At 36.3% G+C, this 14,706-nt stretch overlaps 1 protein-coding gene across 1 annotated transcript; it reads left to right on the top strand.

Moving 5' to 3' along the window:
- The first annotated feature begins 8,499 nt into the window (after positions 1-8,499).
- LOC112513390 (acetyltransferase NSI) lies at positions 8,500-13,759 on the top strand. Its single transcript, XM_025119630.1, has 8 exons — positions 8,500-8,616; positions 8,702-8,787; positions 9,157-9,217; positions 11,254-11,437; positions 11,930-12,029; positions 12,124-12,224; positions 13,162-13,255; positions 13,491-13,759. The coding sequence occupies exons 1-8, from the start codon at positions 8,588-8,590 to the stop codon at positions 13,568-13,570; spliced, it is 735 nt and encodes a 244-aa protein (XP_024975398.1). The 5' UTR covers positions 8,500-8,587; the 3' UTR covers positions 13,571-13,759.
- The last annotated feature ends 947 nt before the right edge of the window (positions 13,760-14,706 follow it).

A 14,706-nucleotide genomic window follows, 5' to 3' on the forward strand; every position in this document is an offset into this window, starting at 1 on the left:
CGATTGGATCTGTTTCCTCCAGACGGAAAAATTGTTTGCATTGAGCTTGATAGGGAAGTGTCATTTCTTGGGTTACAAAGAATGATGATTTTGATTAGAGAAAAGCTGGGATCTATTTCTCGTGAGAGCAAATTGAAGGCTCTGATACCATATAAAGGTATAGAGGATATGGGAATAAGTGATTCATATTATTGAACAATAGTGGGGATTTATACAGGGAATACAACAATGGAAAGGATAAATGATAGCCTAAATTATGCACAGTCACAATCAATCAATTAAATATAGAAATATATATTAAATGGAATTTGAATGTGTAGTAGACTTTCATTTTCCTTGAGATATGGATTGATCCGTAATAATTTCGTCTTTTCAATCCGCGTGAAAATAAAATTATCATAAGTGTCTATGCCATTTGTGATGAGAAAAGAAGTTAGAAATGGAAAAATATGTCCGAAGATTCGAACCAAGACGAAAGGGAACAAGGTACTTTCACGGTCTTGTGGGGCGATACACAAGCAGCTGAAACTGATCAGCCTTGCATTAATGAGATGAGCCTAGCAGTTGCTGGCCAAAGCCAACCTACAACCAGCCAGATAGCGGACCAGAATCAAGCCCAAAATGACCCGATCAGCAGCCCTGCTCATGCGACCAACAGCCCAGATCACGCAAACTGCCCAGAACAAGATGAAATTGACTCTAACAGCGATGTTACGCCTATCCCGGTACGTCGCTCAGATCGTATTTCCGTGTTACTCAAACGATTAAATGATTATGTGTTGAATGTTAATGAACTTTTGTTAACATTTAACGAGGAATCGAGGAATTTCAATGAAGCCAAAGTGAAACCGGAATGTCTCAAAGCAATGAAAATCGAGATTGATTCTATCGAGAAGAATAACACTTGGAAACTTGTTTCTCTACCTAAAGATGTTAAGCCTATCGGGTTAAAGTGGTTATTCAAAATCAAAAGAAACGCATATGGCTCAATTATTAAGTACAAAACGCGTTTAGTTGCTAAAGGCTATGTACAACAACCCAGTATTGACTTTGATGAAGTATTCGCGCCGGTAGCTCGACTCGAGACAATACGACTCTTGATTGCTCTCGCAGCCGGGAGAGGATGGAAGATTCATCACTTGGATGTTAAAACGATCTTTTTGCATGGTAATTTAAAGGAAGAAGTGTACATTATTCAACCTGAGGGTTTTGAAAAACCAGGAGAGGGAAAAAAAGTTTACAAGTTGGCAAAAGCTTTATATGGCCTAAGACAAGCTCCAAGGGGATGGAACTTAAAGCTCGACAGTATTCTAAAGAATATGGGTTTTCAACGATGCTTGCAAGAAAAGGTGGTCTATAGAAAGGTGTCCAAAGAGGAATTTATCATTGTTGCCGTTTATGTGGATGATTTATTCGTAACAGGGACATGCCTAGAGTTCATAAATCAGTTCAAGAAAAGGATGGCGTCTCAGTTTGAAATGTCGGATCTTGGTGAATTAACCTATTACTTGGGTATCAAAATTTCTCAAGAAAAGGGTTATGTAAAGATCAAGCAAGAGAGTTATGCCATGAAAATCTTAAAAGAAGCCGGTATGGAAGATTTCAATGCAACTTTATGTCCAATGGAACTGGGACTCAAGTTGTCGAATGCCAAAAAAGAACTGGAAGTTGAAGCTACTAATTATTGAAAATTAGTGGGTTGCTTACGTTATCTTTGGCATACATGTCCAGATTTGACATACTCAGTTGAGGTACTTAGTCGATACATACAAAGCTCAAGAGAATCACATGCACACGCTATTAAGCAAATCCTATGCTATCTCCAAGGAACAACCTCATTTGGGATAAAATATGAGCAGGGTAATGACATGAAACTAGTGAGATATAGCGATAGCAGTCATAATGTTGACATAGACGATGGACGAAGTACTAGGGGCCATGTTTTTTTTTATCTTGGTACATCACCTATCACATGGTGCTCACAAAAGCAAGCTACCGTGGCGTAATCTTCGTGTGAAGCTGAATTCATGGCAGCTACTGCAGCTGCATGTCAAGCAATTTGGCTAAGGGAGTTATTGGCAGAGTTGACAGGGTTGGAGAAACAGAAGGTGTTGATTCGAGTTGATAATAAATCAGCAATTGCATTGTCAAAGAACCCGGTCTTTCATGGTAGGAGCAAGCACATTCATACTCGATATCACTTTATTCGAGAGTGTGTTGAAAATGAGCAGGTGGTATTCGAACATGTTTCCGAAGACAAACAGAGAGCAGATCCTTTAACGAAGGCCTTGGCGCGTATAAGGTTCAAGGAGATGAGATCGTTACTGGGTGTGCAACAGTTACCCTCCTCGACTCAGAAATTCAGGGGGTGATTGTTGGCGAATTGTCTGAGTCCGATTATGGCATGTAGCGTGGATCAGGTTCAGCATTGGAGATTGGAGTGTAGTCCAAGTTATCAAAGTTTAATTTAAATATGTGATAATTATCTATTCCTAGCTTATAGGGGTTTCCTTAAATAATTATATGGTTTAAATTAAATAGGATCCTAGATATATTCTAACGTGTCAGGTTAGTCTATAAATACCGTGAAGGATAGGGATCATGTATGATTGAAGTTTTGAGTTAGTTTTCTTCAATAAAATATTCGCGTTTTTGGCAATCTTTTATGTTTCGTTTCACTCTGCTTACCTTCACATTCTAGTAGTAGAGGAGGAAATTGAGGGGAGAAAATCCACCAAAGATTAAGCTCTGTGCACATGGTTAGAGGTTGCAGAGGGGGCCTATGACCGACCGAAGATGGAGGTGGTGGAAGAGGTCACACCAAAAAGTGGTAGTGGCATAGATAGATGTTAGGGTGGCGGGCCAAGATGGTTGACTAAAAAAATATTAAAATATATAAATAATCAAATAACCATGTTGCGTTTGTTAATAAGAATAATCGATGGTCCAAGGATCAATCCAATTAAAAAAAATACAAAACCTACATATTTTACTTGATAAATCAAGAGAAAATACACGAAATAGCAACCTACTTCTGTATTATAGTATTTTACTTTCAGTTTTTTATTACAACAATGTACTTTCAAAATATTTTTTTACTAGGACATCATACTTTCAAAAATTTACCCGTTATAGCATTGAGTAACATGTTACCTTTTGAACAAGTTTTTTTTTTTGTTGATGTGTCAAACTTAAAATGACATGGAAGTCACATAGGATAACTTGTTACACATGTGATAGTTTACATGTCATTTAAAAGAAAATTCTAATTGAAAAACAATTTTTAAAGAGGAAAAAAGCCTTTCTTCTTCCTGGTCGATTCCTAAAACCCTCCTCCTCTTCTTAAACCCTCGCTCGACTGTTTGTAAACCCTCAGTCACCCTCAGTCGCACACTCGTCCTCTTCTTCCTGATCGATTCCTAAAACCCACCTCCTCTTCTTCCTGACTGATTCCTAAAACGTCGGTCCTCTTCTTCCTGGTCGAATCTAAACCCTAATCAACCCTCATCTCTTCCTCATCGACTTCCTGAGTGCTGTAATTTCCAACATCTAAGTCCAACATCAAGACTAAGGGGTTGTTTACTTGCGGCTTAATTAGGCTTATTGGTCTATCTGGCTTATTCGTACAACTCATTTGGGTTGTTTACTTACGGCTTATTTGCACAAAAAATGGCTTAATCGTGCAGACAGAAATGGTGTGTTGTCCCCATTCAGCACAAAAAAAACCCCTACCTCTTATTTAAAGCATCGCCTCCTTCCCATATGAGACACCCCATCTTCGGCATTTTTATGATTTTTTGTTTTGATGTTCAAATAATTAATATTGGGGGATAAATCGGTCATTTATGTTATTTAAACTGTTGATTCAGATAAAAAAGCAAACAACAACATCCATTTATCCAGACAAATAAATTTATTCGGACATACAAATTTATCCATACAGGACTTAATAAATAATTTGGTAAACAGCCCCTAAGAGTTTGCATCTGGCTTTTTCTCTATCTTTCTATGGATGTGTGGATTTACTGTTTGGTAAAAATTTGATAGACTCTTAGCGATTCCAAAAGGCTGGGTATCGCTTAGAGGCATTTACTGTTTGGTTTGGGTTATTTTCAAGTCAATTTCATGAAAACATATATTCGGTTTGTGATTTCCCCCACCATGTTTGTGATTTATAGTATATGTATAATTTGTAAAAGGTTACTCATAGGCGATTTTATGATTTAATGCACATCAGGTGTTTGATTATTTATCTCAAAGAAAGAATTTTACTTGTCTCTTCATAGTAGAAATTGAAGTCTAAAGAAACTAGAAAAGTAGGCAAATGAAATAGAAACATCCCTTCATTTGTTACACAACATCAAGCAAATCACCTGAAATTGTTATTTCTAATAGTTTTAGCATTGCCAAATGCTTCAAGAACTGGATTTGATTGCAATCACAATGCTAGCATAAGCTTAATCAGGATTTGACTGCACTCCTTGATATATTAAAGGAATGAATTCTTTACTTTGAAAAGGCCTCCAAACTAGAACGTACAGAGAACGACCAACAACCATACACACATAATTGAATGAGAAATTCATGCCATACCTCATCATTTATTACGTCCTTGAAACTTGTCCTAGGAAAATTAACATCCCTGGCACACATAAAACTGTATAGAACAACCAACAACCATACCTTTTAATATAACCAATTTTGGAGTGTGTTTCGTGTATTGATGGTTCTTTTGTCTGTTTTTTATCTTAAGGTTATCTCAGATGCTAAATTCTTTATGTTTCTTTATCTTCAGGATGACATCTTCATCAATACCTAAAACAATATATTTCGAGGTGCATTACACATGTGTTTTTGTATTTTGGCCACTTGAATATGCTAATGAGTTGAGATTTTTTTATAAACTTTTGACATTGTGGAATATATTGATTTTGTTGCTTTTTTTAAAAATGAAACATACACGTTGTATGAAAACATTTGTATTCCTGGTAAGGGCTTAGAAAATGGTTTAAGAAAGCTTAAATGTAATGTGTATTTTAAGAGTTTTATTGAATATGGACTCAAAAGTAGGGAGATAATTGGTGTGTATTTAGATGGTTTTGCTGAAGACTTAACAGAGTACTTGAGACAAGATGATATTGCTAATGATAGTGATAGTTTATCTAGTGATAATGATGATGTTTCTGATGCTCTTTCTTTAGATTACATATCCGAAGGTGAAGATAAAATAATGGAATTTAGACAAAAAAATTGGGCGTGGTTTAATGACACAAGAATCTATTGGAGAAGAGTATGATAATGTGAGAGAAGAAGATTTGATGGCTTTTGAGCATGAAAAGTTTTTGAATGATCTTAATGGGGAGTTAAAAAGGGATAATATTGTTGAGACCAATATAAATAATGATGATAAAGAGCATGATCTCGCACAAGAAGGTGGAAAATATCCAATGCATAATCCAAAAACTCATTAGAAGATTATGAAACCTATACTATGTGAGATATATGAAAGCCCAACACAACTCAAAGAATGCATAACAAATTATGCATCAGCCAATGGTTACCAAATATGGTTCGAAAGGAATGACCACACTAAGTTATTAGCAAGATGTGGAAGGGAAGTTAGTGATGATCAGTCGAAATACCCTTGGAGATTATGGGCAACTTGGATGGCAAATGAGAGATCGTTCCAAGTGAAATCTCTTATGGATGAGTATATGTGTGCAAGAAATTTTAAATTTGGTTTGTTGATGAACTATAAGTTTATTGCTAAGAAGTTTGCCAGTCGATTGAGGGAAAATCCTGATATGAAGTTAGTGGACTTGCAATATGCTGTGATTACAAGTGTCTAGTGAGCATCAACCAATGTGCTAGGGCTAAGACACATGCGATTAGTGAATTTGAGAAAGATATGAAGAAACATTATGATAAACTTTGGGAGTACGGTGAAGAAATTAGAAGAACCAATCCTGGATCTTCAGTAAAAATGAGTGTTGAAGTCAACCCCGATGGGAAGACTTGCTTTCAAGGCTTCTATATATGTTTACAAGGATTGAAAGAAGGTTGGACTAGTGGTTGTAAAAGAGTAATTGGGCTTGATGGGTGCTTTTTAAAGACAATATGCAAAGGAGAGTGTTGGTCAAGATGCGCATAATCAAATATTCCCAATTGCCTGGGCTGTGGTGAATATTGAAAACAAAGAAAACTGGACGTGGTTTATTGACTTGTTGAAAGAAGACATATCTTTGAATGATGGTGCTAGTACGACTTTGATTTCAGATCAACATAATGTACATTTTGTTTTGCCATTTCTACATCTTTTTAAGTTTGTTTTTTATGCCTCTTATAATTGTTTTTAATAAAAAAAAACTTTTTGTTTCTTGAAACATGGGCTGATTGAGACTATCAAATATGTGCTCCCGGTAGTTAAACACAGACAATGTGCTAGACACATTTATGCAAATTTTAGAAAGAAGTTTAGTGGTGTACAATTTAGAAACCTTTTCTGGGCAGCCTCTAAAGCGTCATATGAACAACAATTTGAAGAAGTGATGTATGAAATCAAAGGCATTTACACTTATGAAACCGTTTTAAGTTGTTTTTAAGCTATTATAAGTTGTTTGTTATTGTTTTAAGTCGTTTTAAACCGTTTTAAGTTGTTTTGAAGTTGTTTTAGTTTCTTTAAGTTGTTAAAATGTGTTTAGGCTGTTAGAACTGTCCTTTTATGCTTTTTGTTAACTGCTTTGATTTTTTTCCATGTGAAATTAAAGTGGCCAACCTTGATGCATATTTGTACCTTATGGAGAAAAAACCTCATACTTGGTCACGTGCATTTTTTGAGACGCATAGAGCCTGTGATGCTGTTGAAAATAGCATTGGTGAGTGTTTTAACTCACTATTGGTAAATGCTAGAAGAAAGTCAATCCTTACACTGCTTGAAACTATTAGAGTGATAATGATTGAAAGAATGGATAAAATGAGCGAGAGATCTGGGAAATGGGTGGATGATATATGCCCTGCTATTAGGAGGAAGATTGAGCACTTAAAGGAACAACATAGGTACTATTTTGTCACTTACATACTTTAGTACCAATTGTTCATAAACTCACTAACTTCTCATTTCCATGTAGATTTTGGCATGTACTTCCATGTGGGGGTGATATTTTTTAGGTTAAAAGTGGGTTAGATGTTTTCATAGTTGATGTAGATGAAATATCATGTACTTGTAGGATGTGGCAACTATCGGGTTTGCCTTGTGTCCATGCTATGGTTTCGATTTTGTACGTACAACAAGATTCCAGAAAGTTATGTTCCAAATTGTTTCAGAAAAAACATGTTTATTCAGTCATACAATCATTATTTAAGACCTTTAAACAGAATCAAAATGTGGCCGAAAACCAATCACATCAGCCCCTTGCCGCCGTTGCCAAGAAGATTTCCTGGAAGGCCAAAACTTAAAAGAAGAAGGGATGTAGTGGAAAGATTATTGACTTCAATAGGTTAGATTGGAAGACAAGGAAGAAGAATGACATGTACGAAGTGTAATGAAGCAGGTCATAACAGTAGATCATGTAAGAATGAGAAAAAAAAATGCACCATTGAAAGATGTTAGACCACCAGGCAGACCTAGGACTAATTTTTGTAGACAAAGCAATGAAGGGGGTACACGAGACGGAAACGGGGTCACAAAGGGGTGTTAAAAAGATAATGTGAAATCTTTGAGTTTCATACTAATTTTATATATCAATTGCATACTAATTTTTCACTAATTTGAACAAGAACCATCTCAAGTGGAATCACGACCAAAGCTCATCCTGAAAAAAAGGAGGTCAAGTGAAATGATAACTTTGAACAACCTACGGAAAAATACTGTTGAGAAAGATGGAGAAGGTAGTAATTGTGACAAAGCGGTTCCACTTGATTAAATATCATTGTTAGACGAATGTGAATAGGATGTGTTTTTTTTCCTGAAAAGATGTTCCACTTGTTTAGTTTTTGACATTACATAGTAAGCCATGAAATTTTCGATGAAGTCGATGAACGAATGGTTTTTATGAATATTTTTATTCGTGAAATTGTGATCTTTTGTAAACATGTTTAATGGATAAAAAAAAATTAAAATTAAAAGTACAATGTTAAACTAGAAATTGGTGATGTTTTAATAAAATAATTTTAAAAGTATAATTTATATAATAAGAAATGTCATGTTACCACTATCGTACATGTGGACAACCTATATGGACGATTAAGTGACAAAGAAACCTTATATAATGAGTAGATTTAATTTAAAAGATTACCTAATATTATAACGAATAATTTTTTAATAGTATGATGTCTTAATAAAAAATATTTTAAAAATATATTATTATAATTAAAAAAAAACTAAAAGTAAAAAGGTTATAATAATTTTTTTTACCCGTAAACCAATACTACATTGACCAAATCCATTAATTTGTTCATTTTTATATACCTTACCCAAATACAAAGGAAGGCTCTGTTAAATGGCTGCCTGAACTCGCATCACACTCCACGAACCACCGACAAACCTTTTAAAGCCTCAAGAACATTATCCCCAATCCATTCAGCCCAAATGCAGACTTCCTCATCTTCTTCTTCCCTGTAAGTTCCTTCTTCCTCCAATCGCTTTCATGCTTATTTATCTGGTATTGAAAAATTTCCTCTTCTCGATTGTTGGCTGTTTCAGATGTGCTATCGTTCCTGTAGATTGCATCTTCAATGGTTCAAATCAGCTAGCTTATCCTTGCAGTTTCAATTTAGGGTTATTAAGAGGTTTGTGTGAGTTTCCTCTCATTCGAATGGAGTTGTGGTTGTCAGATATACATAACCTAGCTAGGATCATTGTAGATTAAGAGTTCAAATCAGCTTTGTAATCAAAAGGCCTCCATAAATTTGGTTTCCAGTATTTTTCAAAAGTTAAGCAGTGGATTTCTGACGTCTAGATGCAATTGCAACTATCTACAAATCAATAAAAGGATTATCATCATCGCTCCTTCTTAGTCAACACCTTCTATCATTCCCATACAATACTACTTGCCTCCATAGTTTCCACTGTTTTTCTCTTATTCATTTTGAAGGAAGGGGTACTGGACTAGAAAGATAATTGATCTGTACATTATAACTTATTGGAAATTCTTACAGGAAGCAGAAAGCTCAAGATTTCTAGGTTGAAGGCTGGCTTTTGGGAATCCATTAGATCAGGGTAAGTGCAACTATCTGTTGTTCTTTAGACAAGAGCTGCCTGTTATTCAATTAAGTAACAAAATAGTTACAAAATCTTGATGCATATTCAGTAAAACTTTCTTGAACTGAAACAAATGTGCTGAAGGAGAAACCCACTAAATGTTGCTCACACCAATCATTCCTAAGCACACATGGAAAATGCACTAGTTTGAACCAAACCAAACAAAACCACTAAATCACATGCAGAGGTAGGGTCTTGTTACTTTCGGGTAGGATGTACAAAGATCTTTTCTCTAGCCAAGCGGTAGAGAGGCTGTTACTGTGAAGACCCCCGGCTTGTAAATCTCATGTACGAATCTGTAACGGAGATTCTTTTTGTAAGGGAGAAAATCACTTATTTTGGCTTTTTTACCCCATTAACAAACAAATAAAAGAAATAACAAGCAACAGGTGGGAGTTTGTACAAAGTAGCAGGGACAATGTGCGGAAACTAGGTTAAAACAAAGAGGGAAACACAAAGTCTAGTACTTATAACTGCTAGAGGCAAATGAAAGCAAGAAAATGTACTAGTTTCACAACCTAAATCCTGAAAGTAATTTCTGCACAACTAAGAAAAATGGAGCAAAGCCTCCTTATATATATCCATAGAAAAAGGAGGGAGGTAATTACCATATGACAGTCATACCATATTGACAAATGATAGCTTAAGGATGTGGCATGTGACCATCTATATCAAACATTATTGCATGAGTTTTGTTCCACCCTTTCTTATTTGTTGGGCCGCTAGTGGGGACATAATCCCTTCAAATTCTGGTTCCGGCCCGTCACGCCCGACCCCGTGTACGGAGGATTCTTTCGAGATGAAAGTCTTAATGGAACCTTTTTCCGAAACGGAAACGACGGGCACGTCAGCTCGTTCTTTGATCCCAAGGGATGATGAAGCTACCCCATCCGGTCAATCCTCTTGGGCTGGTTTGTGGATCGATAAATTGATAAACCATGGTGAGGTGGGGTCTTCAATCCCAAGGGTGGCGGACGATGAAGCCCACCAAGGAGCTGTTGTTCAAAATACAAGCGTAGAGTCATCAATGCGAAATCACATTGTACTACTTGAGCAGAACAATAGCCCTAGATGTAAAAAATACAGTATAATTCCTAGGATAGTGGCAAGGAGTGCACTTGTGGAACGGATAAAAGTTGAGAAAGAAATCTGTTCAACAAGCAGACAATTGAAAGTAAGGAATTCAACCTTGAGGGCCAGCTCGACTGGCAAATAAAGGCCAAGCCCTGGGGTTCCTCCCCATAGGTTGTCAGTTCGAGTCTTCTTAGGGCCACTGTGGATTTTCCTGGTTGTTATCTTTAGGGTCCATGGGATAGTCGAGATGCGCCTAAGCTGACTCGGAAATCCATGGTTAAAAAAGGTAAGGGATTTGGAACCTCCTTGGTGAGGAAGAGTGAACAAAGTAGTATAAAAATGGTAAGAAGGCTATTGTGCTAGATGCGAGGTCTCATAAGAAATAGAAGTTAAAGGGAGCTGCTTCATTCGACAATGATGCTTGCATAGCGAGCTCATATGTTAGCTAAACAACCACTTACTGATTGACCAGTATAGGTAGAGGATGGCTAAGGGGGATAATTGCAGAGATATCATCCATCAAGGGGTGGGATCATCACACAACCATGAGAATTCTAGTTAAATTACATTTATATTCTTTTGCTTTTCCCCATTTGATCTTATTCATTCATGAATACAGCTGATACAAGATACCACTTAAACAGAAAATCAGACTTGGAATGCAAAAGAGAAAGAATGTTATTAGACTGCACCTTTAGATCTTCGAGATAATTTTAAATTAGCAATGGTCCAAAGCCAACTATTGTAGTGGGTCATTGTCTTATATATGTATATAGAATGATTCAACCCTAGCTCTTTGCACATCACTTATTCTTTTACTTGTTCTTTGCTTCCCCTTTCTTATGAGGTTACCATTTATAATTATGCATGTCTACATAAACACTCATCTTGTCCCAACCAACTACATTTAATCGTTGCAGGTTGATAAAGAACAACTCCACACAGGTTATTGAACCACTTTCTAGTTCCCAAGAAGAGGAAGAACCTCTTCCGGAGGAATTTGTACTTGTTGAAAAAACCCTGCCAGATGGAACAGTTGAACAGATTATTTTTTCTTCAGGTGGAGATGTCGACGTATATGATCTCCAAGCCTTGTGTGATAAGGTAATTGTTTTGCATGTGGATCGCAGATGTGGATTGCTACTTGTTATTGGTCAGTTTTGTATCATCTATAGATACTAGGGTATGACACCTAGTAGGAGAGTTAACCCATTATTTCCCACTCGAAAGTAGGTTTTTTTTTTTTTTTTGGGGGGGGGGGGAGGGGTTTGTAATATGCAGATCTGTCATCCACCCCAAAGGTTAGATTGGCTGTTCCCATGTGAGAGCAAAGGTAAGAAGTACAAAGAGTAGTAGAAAGAAAGCAACAGAAAGAGAAGTAGTAAGAAGGTACAATGAAACAAAGAAAATGTGAGGAAAAACACACAGGATTTGAAGTTGAAACTCATCTTTGCTATAGCATTTTTTACTACTAGCATCAACTAGATTCTTTTACAATAGTTAATTCCACTTATCATCTCAATCTGTTGAATTTCATCAGATTCTGGTTGGTTTTTTCTTCTTGTAAAAAGTAAAATGCTTTCACGGTTTTAAAAGGTTGGGTGGCCCAGAAGGCCGCTATCAAAGCTAGCTGCTGCACTCAGAAATAGCTACATGGTAGCAACGTTGCATTCGGTAAAGAAACCAGCTGGAGAAGGTATATTTTCCTTGAAATTTGCTCCATCAAATTGTGTATTTGGTTATTTATATTAATGACAAATCATAGCGTACTTTGGGAAGTTACTTCACAGAAGTGAACAATAACAAGAAGCTCATAGGCATGGCTCGTGCTACATCGGATCATGCATTCAATGCAACAATATGGGATGTCCTTGTAGATCCTAGCTACCAGGTATAGCTATTTACTTATGCAATAGGTAAGCATGATTCTGTTTTAACCATGGGTGCCTGGGTCAGCTTGCTCTCACCTCAACTAGCCAGGAAAACCTCCAGTGGCTCTGAGCCCTGAGGGTGAGGGGACTTGAACTGGTGATGGCTGGGGAGTAAACCCAAGGCTTGACTAATCCCATATACAAACAAGTTGTCATTGGCTAGCAAAGATTGACACTATATCCACAAAGCTTAGCTCGGTGGTAATACCATGTGTCAACAAGAATGATAGTTCATTCTACTTCCAGTTTTGATTCCCATTGGTGCAAAAACCCGTTGTGGCCACACCAACCTCCCATAGGGAGGGCTTTGCCAGTTCTAGGACAGTGTGGCCGTGGGCTAGACCTCATGAAGTAGTGGCGTCTTCAGGTTGTTGATACCACTTACAAAATCAAAAGTTACACTACAAGCCAGACTGTTCTGAGAAACTCAGCACTATAACTTGGTTACCCTTTTTTACTCTATGACTTTACTGAATACATGTCCTATGATGATATATGTTGAATTTATAATGGTTACCCTGGTGAATACTATGATCCAGGTTGTGCTTATAAGTTAATGGGACAACTAGCTTTTAATTGTTGGACCCTTCAAGAATTCTAGTGGCATAATGTTTTTTAAAAATCTTTAGATTTGTATCTTGCAGCAACATGACATATTTATTAGACCTATAAGTTGTAACCAAAAAATTCGACTACTGATCTTTGAATTTGACATGTAAAAATATCCTAATTCAAATCCATGTCAGTCTGACATTAATCAATACAAAATTTAATATAGTTATGTTCAGTTTAATCACCCATGCTCTACTTTCGATTGGGGTATTTGAAGTGCATGGTAGTTTAGGGGGGTTGTTGAAGGTAGGTTAATTGGGTGGGGTTATTTTCTTGTGATAATAGGGGCAAGGTCTTGGAAAGGCTCTAATTGAGAAGATTATAAGAGCTCTACTTCAAAGGGATATTGGCAACATAACACTATTTGCAGACAGTAAAGGTAACTTGTCTTTTAATCCTCTTTTAGTTTTTTTTTTTTGAAGTATATAATATTTATATACGGCAAATGCAACAAATAAACTCACACACCCTTCTCACCTTTGGTGAGGTTTGAACCCTTGATCTCCTAAAAGGCCAAGGACTACGATACCACTAGGCCAAAGGCCCTTTGGTATCCTCTTTTAGTTTTAATGGTGTATCTAAACTAAACAGATGATGTTTTTTTGTGATTGCAGTTGTGGACTTTTATAGGAATCTAGGATTTGAACCCGACCCAGAGGGCATCAAAGGTATGTTTTGGTACCCAAGATTTTAGCCAGATTGAGGGACAATCACCCATGAGATTTTATACGTATGGTACTTTTTATGTGTAGCGTTTCTTGGTCCTTTCTATAGGTATGATGTTGATGATGTAAAATATATACACCGATTAATAGGTCTTACTTTTGTTGTAACATAACAAATTTGAACTTACTGAGATGCAAAATCCATATTTATTCCACCATATACAAAGGTGTACGTGTCGCAAGCAGTATTGCTTTAGCTTCTCCTCGATTATTGTCTCCTTTAACATTTGTATTGTTACTAAAAGGATCATTGGTTTAGTGGTATCTTGATGGGTTACGGGTAGATCACAACCTCCCTAGTGGGCAAGCATCACCAGAAGTGTGTGTGAGTTTTACGGTATGTAAATATGATTGTGTATGACGAATAAGGGAATAATATCATATTATTTACATGGCCTGGGGGAAAAAGGATTATATAACCAAAAGATGCAGCTGCTCTTGGCTACCTAAACTTGTTCATAGTCATAATCAGCTACAAATTCTATTTAGAGCAGGTACACATCATTCATCATCATCCAAGTAATTTTTTTATTTATGTTCTTGAAAGGTAAGGAAAGGTATTCTTTCTTGTTCTTAGATAGGAGAGAAAAGAAAGGAAAGATGTTATTTTTACAAATATATCCTTTAAAATATATCATTTTTAACGAAAGGTTGGGTATCTTTGTAATTTTAATATTTTTTTATAGGGTTTAAATCTTTTTCCTTCCCTTTCCTTCTGCATCTACGTTGTGTTCTCAAAACTTTTTTTACGAAGGAAAGGAAAGGAAACTGAGGGAAAGTAGAAAAATAGAAGAAATTTTTTGGAAGGAAACTTGTTATCATTTTTCTTTCGTTTACTTTCCTTTCTCTTTTAAAGAAGTTTCGAAAACATGACTTATTGGATGCAAAGGTTATTTGTCATTCTAAAACAAAATTATAAATTATGTTACATTTGTCACGAAATGGAATTCAAATCCTTCACATATGCTAAGAAATGATCAGATCCCTCAACCATGGAATTTGGTGGAATCCTTCCGCAAACCAAACATCATTAAGGCATTTAGTCAAAGAAATTTGTCATTCCAATTCCATCAAATTTCTTTGAATTCCATGAACCAAACACCCC

Source organism: Cynara cardunculus, assembly GCF_001531365.2.
Source record: "Cynara cardunculus var. scolymus isolate 2C chromosome LG 5, CcrdV1, whole genome shotgun sequence".
NCBI lineage: Eukaryota > Viridiplantae > Streptophyta > Magnoliopsida > Asterales > Asteraceae > Cynara > Cynara cardunculus.

What these genes read in the sequence shown, in the direction of transcription:
- LOC112513390 (XM_025119630.1), top strand. Translation starts at nt 8,588, where the DNA reads ATGCAGACTTCCTCATCTTCTTCTTCCCT. An exon ending in CAATTTAGGGTTATTAAGAG is followed by an intron (nt 8,788 to 9,156) that starts GTTTGTGTGAGT and finishes AAATTCTTACAG; the next exon opens with GAAGCAGAAAGCTCAAGATT. An exon ending in TGGGAATCCATTAGATCAGG is followed by an intron (nt 9,218 to 11,253) that starts GTAAGTGCAACT and finishes TAATCGTTGCAG; the next exon opens with GTTGATAAAGAACAACTCCA.